This window comes from Oncorhynchus keta, chromosome 4 (assembly GCF_023373465.1).
Source record: "Oncorhynchus keta strain PuntledgeMale-10-30-2019 chromosome 4, Oket_V2, whole genome shotgun sequence".
Classification (NCBI taxonomy): Eukaryota; Metazoa; Chordata; class Actinopteri; order Salmoniformes; family Salmonidae; genus Oncorhynchus; species Oncorhynchus keta.
In genome coordinates this window covers 22,316,375-22,333,580 of record NC_068424.1, presented here as the reverse complement: position 1 = coordinate 22,333,580, position 17,206 = coordinate 22,316,375, and the positions used below count along the sequence as shown (strand labels likewise).

General features: G+C 41.1%; 1 protein-coding gene across 4 annotated transcripts in view; it reads right to left on the bottom strand.

Moving 5' to 3' along the window:
• Positions 1 to 17,206, bottom strand: part of LOC118370878 (lethal(3)malignant brain tumor-like protein 4) — a 138,751-nt gene that overhangs the window by 45,120 nt on the left and 76,425 nt on the right. For all 4 annotated transcript variants that reach the window (XM_035756099.1, XM_035756111.1, XM_035756119.1 and 1 more), the window contains one exon: positions 11,815 to 11,888. In XM_035756099.1, the coding sequence (XP_035611992.1) occupies positions 11,815 to 11,888 (74 nt within the window). The remainder of the gene's footprint in view (positions 1 to 11,814; positions 11,889 to 17,206) is intronic.

The window sequence follows — 17,206 nt, the reverse complement described above, 5'->3', positions numbered from 1 at the left end:
GACTTAGAATATGTGGACAACTACAAATACCTAGGTGTCTGGTTAGACTGTAAACTCTCCTTCCAGACTCACATTAAGCATCTCCAATCCAAAAGTAAATCTAGAATCGGCATCCTATTTCGCAACACAGCCTCCTTCACTCATGACGCCAAACATACCCTCGTACAACTGACTATCCTACCGATCCTCGACTTCGGCGATGTAATTTACAAAATAGCCCCCAACAATCTACTCAGCAAATTGGATGTAGTCTATCACAGTGCCACCCGTTTTATCACCAAAGCCCCATATACTACCTACCAATGCGACCTGCGCTTCATATTTGTCACCAAACCCACTGGCTCCAGGTCATCTATAAGTCTTTGCTAGGTAAAGCTCCGCCTTATCTCAGCTAACTGGTCACCATAACAACACCCACCTGTAGCACGCGCTCCAGCAGGTATATTGCACTGGTCATCCCAAAAGCCAACTCTTCCTTTGGCCGCCTTTCCTTCCAGTTCTCTGCTGCCAATGACTGGAATGAATTGCAAAAATCTCTGAAGCTTGAGTCTTATATCTCCCTCTCTAACTTTAAGCATCAGCTGTCAGAGCAGCTTACCGATCACTGTACCTGTACACAGCCAATCTGTAATTAGCACACCCGAGTACCTCATCCCCATATTATTACTTACCCGCTTGTTCTTTTGCACCCCAGTATCTCTACTTGCACATAATCATCTACACATGTGTCACTCCAGTGTTAATGCTAAATTGTAATTATTTTTGCCCCTAGGGCCTATTTATTGCCTACCTCCCTACTCTCCTACATTTGCACACACTGTACATACATTTTTCTCTTTTTCTTTTCTTTTGTGTTATTGACTGTACGTCTATGTGTAACTCTGTTGTTTGTGTTGCACTGCTTTGCTTTATCTTGGCCAGGTCACAGTTGTAAATGAGAAATTGTTCTCAACTGGCCTACCTGGTTAAATAAAGGTGAAAAAAATAAAAATAACTTTTATGTGCAATATTTGCTTTGTGGACTTCACTGAACAGATGTTGCTCTTCGGTTTTGTAATGAAACAAACGTACGTGTAGTTGAATTTATTCCACCACTGTGTGATTGTTGTCTTTTTGTTGTCACTGCCTTATTGTATATCATGGTGGCATATGAACAAATGGGTTATAGAGCAAACAACACTATCATCACAACAGGTTGTAATATGGCTTTTTCACTGGCTTGGCTTCCTCAATGATTTTACCCACACACCACCACTGGTTGTTAATCAAGTGAAACCTCTCCTCAGACACTCTTTATAAGAGCCATCAGTCATGTCGGACAGAAGTCAGATAGTGGACCCCTGATAGGGGCCCTCTGCTCCACCAGAGGCCCATGGACAATCATCCAATCACCTCTAGCGCGCCACTACAAACGAGAGGGGAGCTCATTTGATTGGTTTACACAACAGCCCTCTCACCCTCTGCAGTGTGAGAAAGAGGGGGTGGGGGTGGATAAAATCAAAGAAAATAAATGATGAACATGTTCCTTCAGAGATGGCACTGGGCGAGATGGAGAGATAGGGAATGGGAAAAGGGGATACCTAGTCAGTTGTACAACTTCCGCATTTAACCCAACCTAACCTCTGAATCAAAGAGGTGTGGGGGGGCTGCCTTAATCCACATCCACGTCATCAGCACCCGGGTTAACTGTCTTTCAGGGGCAGAACGACAGATTTTTTTACCTTGTCAGCTCGGGGATTTGATCCTGCTACCTTTCGGTTATTGGCCCGCCAGGGTAGGTGCGTCTCAATGGGGTTAAGGAGTTTTTGAATTTGGTTTAGCATAAAAAATGATGTCAAGAATTACCATATGTGTACCATAACAACAACCACAGTATACCCTCTACCAGACTCAAGATATTATGACAAAGGCTACTGGGTACATAAGACTAGCTACACACATATAAAGCACTCAAATCAAGTCGACAGTGTCACGTTGTATAAATGATTGAAGACAGGTGCAGGAATACGTAATGGGGAGTTTTAATACTCAACCCCAAAATACAACCAGCCATGAAAAGGCACGGGGACGAAGCCCAAAACAAACACGTATAGAAAAAAACACAGGGATGTAACCCAAACAAAAGAGCGAGGTTAAACCCCTAACAAATACATGGGACGAGACCCGTAATAACAAGTACACAACAATACACGGGACGAGACACATAATAACAAGAACACAATACAGGCAGCACGAAAGCTGAAACAACAAAGTACAGGTACTCACAAGACCAACAGACATGGGAACAATAACCGACAAGACAATGGGGAACAGAGGGCACATATATACAATTACTAATCAGGGGATATGGGAACCATCAAGTGCGTAATTAGAAACTTCAGTGAAGCCTAGAGGCCGGTGATGTAGACCTCTGGAACTGGTGCACGGAAAGAGCAGCAGTACCAGGGGAATCCATAACAGGCAGAGTCTACAAACTGCATTGCAATTACAGTTTTTTAAATTCACTAAGTCAAAATAAACAACTGTTCTGAACCCTGCTCATGCACACTAACTCCCCACGCAGACACAAAGTGCTTGAGCAATTATTAATTCATGGCACGCAGGCACAAACCCACAGCACTCCTGCATTGACACAGACAGCTCAGCAAAGAGACTAGTCATTACTATGCATAACCAGTTCATGACCCCCTCCCTCCTTCTCCCCTCCTCAACCCGAAAGTAGCAGCTGGTAAGACATGTAGACCCTGTTTACCAGACCCTGTTTAGGTGGTGACTGGGTGGCGGTGGTCTCGCCCTAGTTATTGGTCGAGTTGGCCATACAATTCCCCCTCTGCTGCTATGGTAACAGACAGATTACACGCCGCTAGGGCTGCCTACTGCCACCTAAAGCCAAAATAATGGTAATTAAAAATGGCATTGCTTATCCCCCTGTCCTCACAACAGTGACTGGCAATGCTGTCTATACCAATTTGGTATCAAAACTAGGATTTTCGTAGATTGCATAGCACTAGGGCTGACCCCATTTAGCCGACTTGTCGATTGTTTGATCGATAGGCTGTTGGTTGACTAAGATTTATTTAGTCGAGCAGTCAAATATACATTTTTTTCTTCATGGTGTACAAGACACCTGTCTGATTTGCATCTGTCTCTGAACTAATCCATTGCGGAGGCCACGGGAATGGCACAGTCCATCACTGTAAGACATGTGATACTGACATTGTATATGGTTATATTATGAAAAAATAATACATCTAATATTCTAACAAATGCACTTCTTCCCGCATTGGATACAGTCGCGGTCTGCGGATCTGAAACAATCTTCAGTGCGCCATAGAATTGACGCATTTCCCTATGTTGATGTGTGCTTAATAGCAAAGTTAATCAACATATTGGGAATGAGACCAATCCGGCGGAGGCAGCAGCAGCAGACGAGGAAACAGTCCTTGCCTTACATGCTGACCACACCACTTGCATCACGTGCGATGCAAAATTAATGTACACATATACATGTTATTCAATCATTGTGAGTGCCAACAAGCGTCTACGTAGCCAGGTGCTAAAATAGAACTTGGTTCTATTTGTGACCCATGACACGCTGCAAGTCCTGCCTCTCCCATCTCCTCATTGGTTTTTAGGAGCACATACCCATGTGGGTGATTGAAAGATTAACTCCATACCAGTTGGTATTGGTAATGCACCTTAAAGTTGGTTCCCAACCGCTATATAAAATCTAAAGAAGAAGCCTGAAGGAGGAGAGATTACTAGAAACAAACTCTGTTTACCCATTTATCTGTGGATTCATTGTCGGAGTAGATGACCTCGTGCATTTCAGGTAAAATAACAACCCAATGTTTATATCACAGGACAAATTAGCTAGCAACAGCAAGCCAGCTGGATAAATTGCCATAATTTTTAATGCTTTTCGACCTGTCCCCAAATTAATAGTTTGTTTTGATATTTCAACCTGCATATCCTGATCACGTCTGGTGTGGGTGGACAAAATCAACATGTGCGCAATGGCGGACGCACGCGCGCGACCAGTGTGGTCAGCATGTTAGCCTTATTGTCTAAGAATATTGAGGAGAGAGGAAACCCCCGACTTAATTAGGTCTATAATCAATAGCCGAACTGTTAAGATGTGACGGGCTTTATAAATCATCCATATATATATATATATCAACAAAAATAAGACAGATCTTGCTTCTGTTGCCTGTTTGAGTGTTTAGTCTACTGATTCTATGAGCACCAAGCCTCATGCAACAGCAAAATGTTGGATAAAGCAATTTCACAGATTTGTCTGTTTTTAATCTTTGCTATGCTGTAATAAAGGCTTTACCATTTTCTGGGTTAGAACAGACTGGTATTACGTATAATTGATTTAGTGTTGTTTACACTGTTCCAAACAGACAGAAAAATAATACTGTAATCTAACAGCACTTCTTTGTCACACATAATCTGTACACAGCTCTCGCTCCTATACCCTACTTTTTCTTTATCTTCTTATAGTTATTATTATGATCATCATTAAAATAATAAGTAATGTATTTGTCATTAGTAGACTTTGTATAATAGTCTTGTATAACCACCATCGAGCTATAGGCCTAAGAGCACATCCTGTTTAGTCTTAATACCTTAACTTACTTACTTAGGCCTATATTTCAATATATAGGCTACTGTATCAATCAATCATTCACTCCTGCCATCACACAGCATATGAGACATTCATGCTTTGAAATACAAAATAAGCATTTAAGTTTGAAAATTAAATAACAAAGGGAGCTTTGAATAATTAGCCTAAATAATAAATAAACCGCAATTCACGAATGCATGCAACTGTTTTTAGTTTGCTGTAATAAGGACTTTATATATATATATATATGTTTTTTTATAAGAACAGACTCTATGGTACACTTATTTAGTGTCGTTTACACTGTTCCAAATGGTCGGAGAAAATAAATATTGTAATCTAACAGCAACTGTTTGGCACACAAAATACTCACACAAAGCTTGCTCTTATACCCAAATTTTTCATGATCTCCAGTAGTTTCCACAACTAAGTCAAATGTCTTCCACAGATATGACTTCCCCTTTCCCTAAACATTCACCCATTTTGAGTTTCTTTTTCATGTCCTCCGCATCCATTTTGCTGTGACGTGTTACTGTGTTTGGAGCTTTTATGTGATTATGATAGGCTGTAGGTCAGGCCCTATTGGTCACATGCATGAGATGTTTCACGTAAAGAGAACAAGGATGAAAGGAATAGGGAATGTTTTTCCGAAACAAATTATGGATTTCGGTAACAGAACTTTTCAGACAGCAACAAGTAAGAAACCAAATGGCTGAAATGATTTTGCAGCTTCAGCACGGACAGCACAATAAACACTTGCTGTGCTGTGGTGCATTTTCGCTGCAGTAGGGAGGACAGCGAGACAACGTGCGCCAGTTACACAGGTACTCACTGTCATTTTTTTCAACACAGTGTGACCATCGGGCTCGAGTTATTTGTGTGTCTTAATTATTTAATCAAACAGTGTGCTTAAAGCATCAGACAAGCTCAGTGCATATGTAGTTTATTTTATTCAAACAGTGTGTCTGTCTATATATGGAAAAATATGTTTAAACATTTCGACTGAACAGGACAAATCTTGGTCGACCACCATTTTCTTTTTTTAGTCGGGGACAGTCCTAACTAGCACTATGCCAACCAAAACATCCCTTCAGACATGGATTTCACCTCAACCCTGAAATTCCAACTCCCTCAGAAGCTCAACAATCGCAAAGGCCTCCACTGTTCCAAATCAGCTTGGTATGTAAACAAAGAGTCCCAGATACTTTTCATGTGAGACTAGACATTGAGGATCCCAGCAGCATTAGCCCATATTGAACAGCAGCAGGGAAATATGAGCAGGCCACAGAAGGTGGGGGCCGCTGGCGCGCTAGAAAATGATTGTGTATGGGGTGGCTCTCTCCCCAGCGAGTGTCAGATAGGGACCATCTGTTTCCCTGCACAGTTATGAGACTGCGAGACCACTTGCTCTTCACGATTGGGTGGAGAAAGAGAAAGAGAGAGCGAGGGAAAGAGAGAGAGAGAGAAAGAAAGAAGAGAGCAGCACATCACTTGGTGAATCTTCAAAATGGTGTAGAGTAGTGAGCGTGATAGTGCAGTGTCATTCTGCATGCGTGGAAGGCCCAATCAGACATTATTTTTTAACATGTTCTGAACTTTTGTGAAACAGCACTGTTAAAAATATATGGCAAATAAGGCGAATAGAAATCAAACTGGATGGTCTTCAGAAATAGATGGGAGGAGTTGAGGGTAAAGGAAGGATAGAACTAAAAACAAAAAAGTTAACCAATGTAACATAGATTGCGTCTGTAAAATTTATATAGTATGTTTGAGCTGTAAGTAGAAGCGTTTTTGTTCATTAGTTTACTCCAATTAGGGGAGGGTTAGTGAAAAATACTAAAGGAATAAATCCTTTTAAAAGATGTGTATATACAGTGCATTCAGAAAGTATTCAGACCCCTTGACTTTTTCCACATTTTGTTACCTTACAGCCTTATTCTGAAATGGATTAAAACCTTTTCTTCTTCTCATCAATCTATACATAATACCGCAAAATGACAAAGCAAAACCTGGATTTTAAAAATGTTTGCAAATGTATACAAAATAAAAAACTGAAATATATAATTTACATAAGTATTCAGACCCTTTACTCAGCACATTGTTGAAGCACCTTTGGCAGTGATTACAGCCTCGACTCAGGGCGGCAGGTAGCCTAGTGGTTAGAGAGTTTGTTGCTAGACCGAATCTCTGAGGTAAAAATCTGTCGTTCTGCCCCTTAACAAGGCAGTTAACTCAATGTAAATAAGAATTTGTTCTAAACTGACTTGTCTAGTTAAATAAAGGTTATATAAAAAATATATATAAATAAGGACTCTTCTTGGGTATGACACTACAAGCTTGGCACACTTGTATTTGGGGAGTTTCTCCCATTCTTCTCTGCAGATCCTCTCAAGCTCTGTCAGGTTGGATGAGGAGCATTGCTGCACAGCTATTTTCAGGTCTCTCCAGAGATGTTTGATCGATCGGGTTCAAGTATGGGCTCTGGCTGGGCCACTCAAGGACATTCAGAGACTTGTCCTGAAGCCACTCCTGCATTGTCTTGGCTGTGTGCTTAGGGTTGTTGTCCTGTTGGAAGGTGAACCTTCACCCTAGTCTGAGGTTCTGGAGCAGGCTTTCATCAAGGATGTCTCTGTACTTCGCTCTGTTCATCTTTCCCTCGATCCAGACTAAGAGTTCAATCTTGGTTTCATCAGGCCAGATAATCTTGTTTCTTATGGTCTGAGAGTCTTTAGGCAAAATACAAGCGGGCTATCATGTGCCTTTTCCTGAGGAGTGGCTTCCGGTTGGCCACTCTACCATAAAGGCAGATTGGTGGAGTACTGCCGAGATGGTTGTCCTTCTGGAAGGTTATCCCATCTCCACAGAGGAGCTCTAGAATGCTGTCAGAGTGACCATCGGGTTCCCTTCCTTACTGAGCAGCCTTTCAGGTTATGTCGATATAGGACTCGTTTTACTGTGGATATTGATACTTTTGTACCTGTTTCCTCCAGCATCTTCACAAGGTCCTTTGCTGTTGTTCTGGGAATGATTTGCACTTTTCACACCAAAGTACGTTCATCTCTAAGAGACAACGCATCTCCTTCCTGAGCGGTATGGCGGCTGCATGGTCCCATGGTGTTTATACTTGCGTACTATTGTTTGTACAGATGAACGTGGTACCTTTTTTTGTTCTTTTGGAAATTGCTCCCAAGGATGAACCAGACTTTTTTTTCTGAGGTCTTGGCTGCTTTCTTTTAATTTTCCCATGATGTCAAGAGAAGAGGCACTGAGTTTGAAGGTAGGCCTTGAAATACATTCACAGGTACACCTCCAATTGACTGAAATTATTTAAAATCAGCCTATCAGAAGCTTCTAAAGGCATGACATCATGTTCTGAAATTTTCCAAGCTGTTTAACAGCACAGTCAACTTAGAGTATCTAAACTTCTGACCCACTGGAATTGTGATACAGTGAATTATAAGTGAAATAATCTGTCTGTAAACAATTGTTGGAAAAACGACTTATGTCATGCGCAAGGTAGATGTCCTAACCGACTTGCCAAAATTATACTTTGTGTTAAACAAGAAATTTGTGGATATATACAGTGGGGCAAAAAAGTATTTAGTCAGAGCCACCAATTGTGCAAGTTCTCCCACTTAAAAAGATGAGGCCCATAATTTTCATCATAGGTACACTTCAACTATGACAGATAAAATGAGAAAAAAAAATCCAGAAAATCACATTGTAGGATTTTTAATGAATTTATTTGCAAATTATGGTGGAAAATAAGTATTTGGTCAATAACAAAAGTTTATCTCAATACTTTTAATATACCCTTTGTTGGCAATGACAGAGGTCAAACGTTTTCTGTAAGTCTTCACAAGGTTTTCACACACTGTTGCTGGTATTTTGGCACATTTCTCCATGCAGATCTCCTCTAGAGCAGTGATGTTCTGGGGCTGTTGTTGGACAACAGACTTTCAACTCCCTCCAAAGATTTTCTATGGGGTTGAGATCTGGAGACTGGCTAGGCCACTCCAGGACCTTGAAATGCTTTTTACGAAGCCACTCCTTCGTTGCCCGGGCGGTGTGTTTGGGATCATTGTCATGCTAAAAGACCCAGCCACATTTCATCTTCAATGCCCTTGCTGATGGAAGGAGGTTTTCACTCAAAATCTCACGATACATGGCCCCATTCATTCTTTCCTTTACACGGATCAGTCGTCCTGGTCCCTGTGCAGAAAAACAGCCCCAAAGCATGATGTTTCCACCCCCATGCTTCACAGTAGGTATGGTGTTCTTTGGATGAAACTCGGCATTCTTTGTCCTCCAAACACGACGAGTTGAGTTTTTACCAAAAAGTTATATTTTGGTTTCATATGACCATATGACATTCTCCCAATCTTTTTCTGGATCATCCAAATGCCCTCTAGCAAACTTCAGACGGGCCTGGACATGTACTGGCTTAAGCAGGGGGACACGTCTGGCACTGCAGGATTTGAGTCCCTGGCGGCGTAGTGTGTTACTGATGGTAGGCTTTGTTACTGTGATCCCGGCTCTCTGCAGGTCATTCACTAGGTCCCCCCGTGTGGTTCTGGGATTTTCGCTCACCGTTCTTGTAATAATTTTGACCCCACGGGGTGAGATCTTGCATGGAGCCCCAGATCGAGGGAGATTATCAGTGGTCTTGTATGTCTTCCATTTCCTAATAATTGCTCCCACAGTTGATTTCTTCAAACCAAGCTGCTTACCTATTGCAGATTCAGTCTTCCCTGCCTGGTGCAGGTCTACAACTTTGTTTCTGGTGTCCTTTGACAGCTCTTTGGTCTTGGCCATAGTGGAGTTTGGAGTGTGACTGTTTGAGGTTGTGGGCAGGTGTCTTTTATACTGATAACAAGTTCAAACAGGTGCCAATAAACAGGTAACGAGTGGAGGTCAGAGGAGCCTCTTAAAGAAGAAGTTACAGGTCTGTGAGAGCCAGAAATCTTGCTTGTTTGTAGGTGACCAAATACTTATTTTCCACCATTATTTGCAAATAAATTCATTAAAAATCCTACAATGTGATTTTCTGGATTTTTTTCTTCTCATTTTGTCTGTCATAGTTGAAGTTGTACCTATGATGACAATTACAGGCCTCTCACAGCTTTTTAAGTGGGAGAACTTGCACAATTGGTGGCTGACTGAATACTTTTTTGCCCCACTGTATATATGAATGCAAGTCATGAGTCAAGATCTTCAATGGATATTATTGCAATCAGATCACTCACTAACACAATCATTCAGTACATTAACATAATTAACATTGTTCATAGAGATGGATTGTCATGACACTCAGAAGTGTATTCAACTCTACGACAGTTATGAATGAATCAAGACCAGAATATGATTATCTGCTAGTGTGGGACAAGAAATGTAAACTACAGCTCAGTAATGAACATTGCAGTACCACTTACACAAATGCTTTAACTATAGTATAACTACCATGTAAACTCATAGTGAGTAATAACTATATGCTATAGCAACAATATTTGTTATAACTACAAAAAAAGTCCAGTTTGAAAAGTATGCTGTAGCCAAGGCCATGGGTGGACTGTCTCTTCCTGTACCAGGAAGATAGAGGAGAGGATGGAGGAGAGGAAAGAAGAAGAGAGAGGTAAAGGAGAGAGAAGACAAGGGATAGAAAAGAGGTGAATCTCTCTCTCATCTGTCCCTTTCAGAAGGGATTTCAGCTGTAAAGGAGTCCAAGGGTGGGGTGACCCGACAAGTCTCTTCTGATCACTTGCCATCCCACAGTTACCGAAAAAGTCCCACAAAACAAAGGAGGAAAGAATGACAAGAATGGACATTCCTGCATGGAGTGAGAAGAAAAAGATTTTTGAGTGTTCAGTTTAATTTCTCATTGTGTGGTGTTCTCTAACTATCTTATCACATTTCCGGTACAGAATGTACTGAATGAAATCCAGGTCCCAGAATCATCCTTCACAGTAGAGTACGGATCAGTTTGGTTAGTTCGTTGAGGCAGCAAAGAACAAACTCATGGCAGAAGCAATTGGGTCCTTGTGGCCTGGAGGTAAGGCGAGTGTGGTTGGTTTGTGTGCACAAGTATGTGTTTGGGTATGTGTGTGTGGTGTGTGTGTGTGGCCTGCCTGACTGGCTACTCCGGCTGTAGCAGTAATGCATTCTGTCGTCACAACTAGAGCTCTTTCACCTCCTCTTATCGTCCTCACGGAGTTGGAAGAGCTGTCGTCGAGGGTAGTGGAGCTAAAATTTGTTATTTCACTCCGATACACAGCCGGTGAAATGCACTCGGCCTGAAAGGATACGAAACAGGGCTCCTTCGACTACGTTGTCTCTTTTTCCTTGGGAGAAACTGACAGCTTAACGGAAAAAATACACGCACGCACACACACACACACTCCCTATGCCCCCCCCCACCTCTTGCCTGCTGACTGGGCCAGGTTGCCATGGAAACCACCCACCAAATCATAGCAATCAATGCAGCTATCCGAATAGATAGAGGAATCTAGATAAAAAGAAAAACTAAACTAAAAGATCTGTGTTTGTCCCCTCTAGGTTTTGAACCAGTCTCAAAACTCCATTTTACACCTGTGCTCACTGAAATCAAAATGAGTGACTGCGAGGCCAGGTGATCCAGTGACTTAGGACTAATACTTCCTTGCTACTTGAAAACGCCCAATTTCACGGAGAAATCACCCCAGTAGCAACCGTGATTGGCATCAATTACCTCAGGTGAAATTGGGTATCCAACTCTCCAGTGATTGCTCGCTCACACAACCAGCCATCTTTGTGGAGAGTAACTACCTGTCAGATGCTAAGCAGCCGGCAAGCCACTTACAGAATTTAAAAATAAAAACCTGTCACTAGCTGAATAGCTTTGGGTGAGGAGACTAGACTATAAAAAGGGCATTACAGTGTCATCATTAGTGAGTGTTTAGTGGTCTCTCTCTCTCATGGAAAAACAACTAAAAAGGTGCCACAGGAACATAGATAGGTCTATGCTCTCGTTGCCTTGAGTCACTTGGGGTGCCGGCTGCCAGAAGGTATGGGGGGAAATGACTGGAGGTAATGTAGTATCTCCAGCCCATACGACACTCCAAAGAGCAAGCAGAGCGAGGGAAAGCATCCAGGATGTCAATAATACCATTAACAACAACCTTTGAACCATCTACCCCAGCTGTTTGCATTACCTGTGATCATGCTATTCAAGTCAATCTCTTCCTCCTCCTCTTTGACTCGCAGATATTTTGTTGACTGGGAGAGCCTGAGGAGATAAAGAAAGAAAGAGAGAGAGAATCTTACAGCGAGAAAGCGATTCACTATTGGGGCTAGAAGATTACCAAGCAAACAAGCCTTGAGGTGGAACTGCTTTTAAGTCCTAACAACAGAGCGAATATAAACCTGAGATGGCATACATAAAATCTATATATCGTCATGGTATAAAAATATATCCTATTATAAAGCACACATACGTATCTACTTTATAGCATTCACATCATTGCACCATCTTACAAACTGCTGTACATCGATGTGCTCTTGGCAGAGAAAAACACCAGTGCTGAGGATACAGTAATGATAGCTCTATGGATAGTGGTTATGATAGCATGTCCACAGTGATTGGGTGCTAGCTGAAAGGGGGACTGTGATGCAGTTTGGCAGGGCAGTCTCTCTTGACAGTAAAGAAGACTGTAGGAGAAACACCATAGAGCCACACCTGATGCAGGTCTTTCCCGTGAAGGTAAAACAACAGATTTTACAACTTATAAAGGCTTTATATAGCATACATAAAACACTTCATAAGCACTACAAAGGCTTGATAAATCATCTATAAGTGTATCCAATACTTTATAAATGGTGTATAAAGGATGACATCCATTACCACTGTAGGGTGATTTGCCAAACGTGACATAAAATACTATGTATTCTTGTACACCATTTATAGAGTATGACATACGATTATAGATGATTTGTGAAGCATTTATGTAGGGCTTATGAAGCCTTTATAAGTTGCACCTCATTTAAAGTGGGACTGTGTTCTCTATTAGAAATCAATCAATCAAACATTATTTGTAGAGTAACATCTCTTACAGGGGATGCATTTCAAAGTGCTTAACAAATAAAATAATAAAAAAGGTGAGAAATATAAAACCCCAAAACATATTCTAAATGACCTGGACCAGGTGTCTATGGGGACAAACTACAGCAGTGCACAATACTTTGGCAATACAGATTTTTAAAATTTTATGGCTATGGTAATATGGATGGCTACAGAATTCTTCTTGTAATAACTGCGAGACATCTTCTAGTACGTGCTTAGAAGCAATGAAATGAATGCATGTCCCGAATATGCCTGGGGGAACAATTGAGCTCAGGGGGGCGCATTAGAGTAGCATAACTGGAAAGGACATGGCTATATACATAAATTAAATTAACTTAAATGGGAATGTATGTTCAACAGAAGTAATTCTACGGCAGCACAACTTTTAATGCGTCTCCTCCAAAGGCATAAGACCTGTCTGCCCCATTTGGGAGAAGTCATCTCATTGTTATGTTCTATCAGACAGGGATTTAAAGGAGACTACAGTGAGCCTCTGCCCTTCCCCCTGGATGATGCTACCTCTACAGGAAGATATTGACAGAGGTCTAAGCAGTCAGAGACCATACCTGAATCGCCAATCAAATCTACTGCACAATGCAAATCCCATCCACAGATACGGAAATGCTAGGCCCTACCGTTAAAGAGAATATAGTGACTGATGATGAGGGGAACAAGAACAGTTAGAATTCTATCTAATATGTAAACATGTGGCGAGATGCTGTCTGTCATGATTATTGTATGTACAGTTGAAGTCGGAAGTTTACATACACCCTAGCCAAATACATTTAAACTCAATTTTTCACAATTCCTGACATTTAATCCTAGTAAAAATTCCCTGTCTTAGGTCAGTTAGGATCACCACTTTATTTTAAGAATGTGAAATATCAGAATAATAGTAGAGAGAATTATTTATTTAAACTTTTTCTTTCATCACAGTCCCAGTGGGTCAGAAGCTTACATACATTACATTACTGTTTGGTAGCATTGCCTTTAAATTGTTTAACTTGGGTCAAACATTTTGGGTAGCCTTCCACAAGCTTCCCACGATAAGTTGGGTGAATTTTGGCCATTCCTCCTGACAGAGCTGGTGTAACTGTGTCAGGTTTGTAGGCCTCCTTGCTCGCACACACATTTTCAGTTCTGCCCACAAATTCTCTATAGGATGAGGTCAGGGCTTTGTGATGGCCACTCCAATACCTCGACTCTGTTGTCCTTACGCCATTTTGCCACAACTTTGGAAGTATGCTTGGGGTCATTGTCCATTTGGAAGACCCATTTGTGACCAAGTTTTAACTTCCTGACTGATGCCTTGAGATGTTGCTTCAATATATCCACATAATGTTCCTGCCTCATGATGTCATCTATTTTGTGAAGTGCACCAGTCCCCCCTGCAGCAAAGTACCCCAACAACATGATGCTGCCAGCCCCCGTGCTTCACGGTTGGGATGGTGTTCTTCAGCTTGCAAGCCTCCCCCTTTTTCCTCCAAACATAACGATGGTCATTTTGGCCAAACAGTTCTATTTTTGTTTCATCAGACGAGAGGACATTTCTCCAAAAAGCACAATCTTTGTCCCCATTTACAGTTCCAAACCGTAGTCTGGCTTTTTTATGGCAGGTTTGGAACAGTGGCTTCTTTCTTGCTGAGCGGCCTTTCAGGTTATGTCGATATAGGACTCGTTTTACTGTGGATATAGATTTTATTTAACCAGGTAGGCTAGTTGAGAAGAAGTTCTCATTTACAACTGCGACCTGGCCAAGATAAAGCACGGCAGTGCAAAACAGAGTTACACATGGAATAAACAAACATACAGTCAATAATACAATAGAAAAAGTCTATATACAGTGTGTGCAAATGAGGTAAGATAAGGGAGGTAAAGGCAATAAATAGGCCATAGTGGTGAAATAATTACAATTTAGCAATTAAACACTGGAGTGATAGATGTGCAGAAGATAAATGTGCAAGTAGAGATACTGGGGTGCAAAGGAGAAATAAATAACAGTATGGGGATTATGTAGTTGGATGGGCTATTTACAGATGGGCTATGTACAGGTGCAATGATCTGTGAGCTGGTCTGACAGCTGGTGATTAAAGTTAGTGAGGGAGATATGAGTCTCCAGCTTCAGAGATTTTTGGAGTTCGTTCCAGTCATTGACAGCAGAGATCTGGAAGGAAAGGCGGCCAAAGCAGGAATTGGCTTTGGAGGTGACCAGTGAAATATACCTGTTAGAGTGTGTGCTACGTGTGGTGCTGCTATGGTGACCAGTGCTATACTTTTGTACCCGTTTCCTCCAGCATCTTCACAAGGTTCTTTGCTGTTGTTCTGGGATTGATTTGCACTTTTCGCACCAAAGTACATTCATCTCTAGGAGACAGAACGAGTCTCCTTCCTGAGAGGTATGACGGCTACATGGTTCCATGGTGTTTATACTTGCGTACTATTGTTTGTACAGATGAACATGATACCTTCAGGCATTTGGAAATTGCTCCCAAGGATGAACCAGACTTGCGGAGGTCTACAATTTTTCCGATTTCTTTTGATTTTCCCATGATGTCAAGTAAAGAGGTCCTGAGTTTGAAGGCAGGCCTTGAAATGCATCCACAGGTACACCTCCAATTGACTCAAATGATATCAATTAGCCTATCAGAAGCTTCTAAAGCCATGACATCATGTTCTGGAATTTTCCAAGATGTTTAAAGGCACAGTCAACTTAGTGTATGTAAACTTCTGACCCACTGGAATTGTGATACAGTGAATTATAAGTGAAAAAGTCAGTCTGTAAACAATTGTTGGAAAAATAACTTGTGTCATGCACAAAATAGATGTACTATCAGACTTGCCAAAACTATAGTTTGTTTAGAAGACATTTGTGGAGTGGTTGAAAAACAAGTTAATGACTCTAACCTAAGTGTATGTAAACTTCCAACTTCAACTGGATATCATTTGTTAAATGTTATTTTGTTGAGTACAAGGAAAATGGAATTGTGTTTACTAGTGTCTTGTAAGCCCATGTGGACTGGGCACCGGTAGGTGTATGACACTTAAATAAATCATATCAATAAAAAATAAAAACATTTAAATAAAAAAATGTCCAGTCAAACATTTCCAGTACAAACTATTAAGAACCAGTGAAAAGATACACTTTCAATTCAGACTACAGTAACTTCCCATCCTGCATTAGCTACAGCTAACTCTTCTATCATTGTCAATGGGAAGTACGGGATTTACAGTTTCAATAATCCAGTGATATAGTGAAAATGAAAAAAACAAAAGGCCATATTTATTATGTTATAATATACTTTAGAGTCTACAGCTACAGCACAGGTCTACTTCAGACCATGACACTACATGCATTGTATAAAGTGAAAGCCATGCTTTTGAATAGATTGTGACAGTGAATAGGAGATCACTAAAGGAAGTTCCCATGGAAAAGTCCTGACAGTATTTCCAAGACTGGCCACAGACAGAAATAACCTTGAGGATCAGCCAAGTTGAAGCCAAAGCTATCTCAGAGGACTACGTTGTTGATGTTTCATAATACACAAACCAGCTCAAAGAGTATCAAGTTCATTATTTCAAAACTCTCAAGGGGTCTTGTCTCCCCGGTTGAAAGTCGAGCCGACAAACATTGAATGATTAATGAGTCTCAACTTCTCAACGTCAACAGTGAAGAGGCGACTCCGGGATGCTGGCCTTCTAGGCAGAGTTCATCTGTCCAGTGTCTGTGTTCTTTTGTCCATCTTAATCTTTTATTTTTATTGGCCAGTCTGAGATGTGGCTTTTTCTATGCAACTCTGCCTAGAAGGCCAGCATCCCGGAGTCGCCTCTTCACTGTTGACGTTGAGACTGGTGTTTTGCAGGTATATTTAATGAAGCTGCCAGTTGAGGACTTGTGAGGCGTCTGTTTCTCAAACTAGACACTAATGTACTTGTCCTCTTGCTCAGTTGTGCACCGAGGTCTCCCACTCATTCTATTCTGGTTAGAGCCAGTTTGCGCTGTTCTGTTCAATTTCTCACATGGAATAGCCTTCATTTCGCAGAACAAGAGTAGATTGACGAGTCTCAGAAGAAAGTGCTTTGTTTCTGGACATTTTGAGCCTGAACCCACAAATGCTGATGCTCCAGATACTCAACTAGTCTAAAGGCCAGTTTTATTGCTTCTTTAAATCAGCACAACAGTTTTCAGCTGTGCTAACATAATTGCAAAAGGGTTTTCTAATGATCAATTAGCCTTTTAAAATTATACACTTGGATTAGCTAACACTGGAACACAGGAGTGATGGTTGCTGATAATGGGCCTCTGTACGCTTATGTAGATATTCCATTAAAAAATCATTTCCAGCAACAATAGTCATTTACAACGATAACAATGTCCACACTATTTCTGATCAATTTGATGTTATTTTAATGGACTTTTTTTGTTGCTTTTCTTTCAAAAACAAGGACATTTTTAAGTGACCCCAAACTTTTGAATGGTAGTGTAC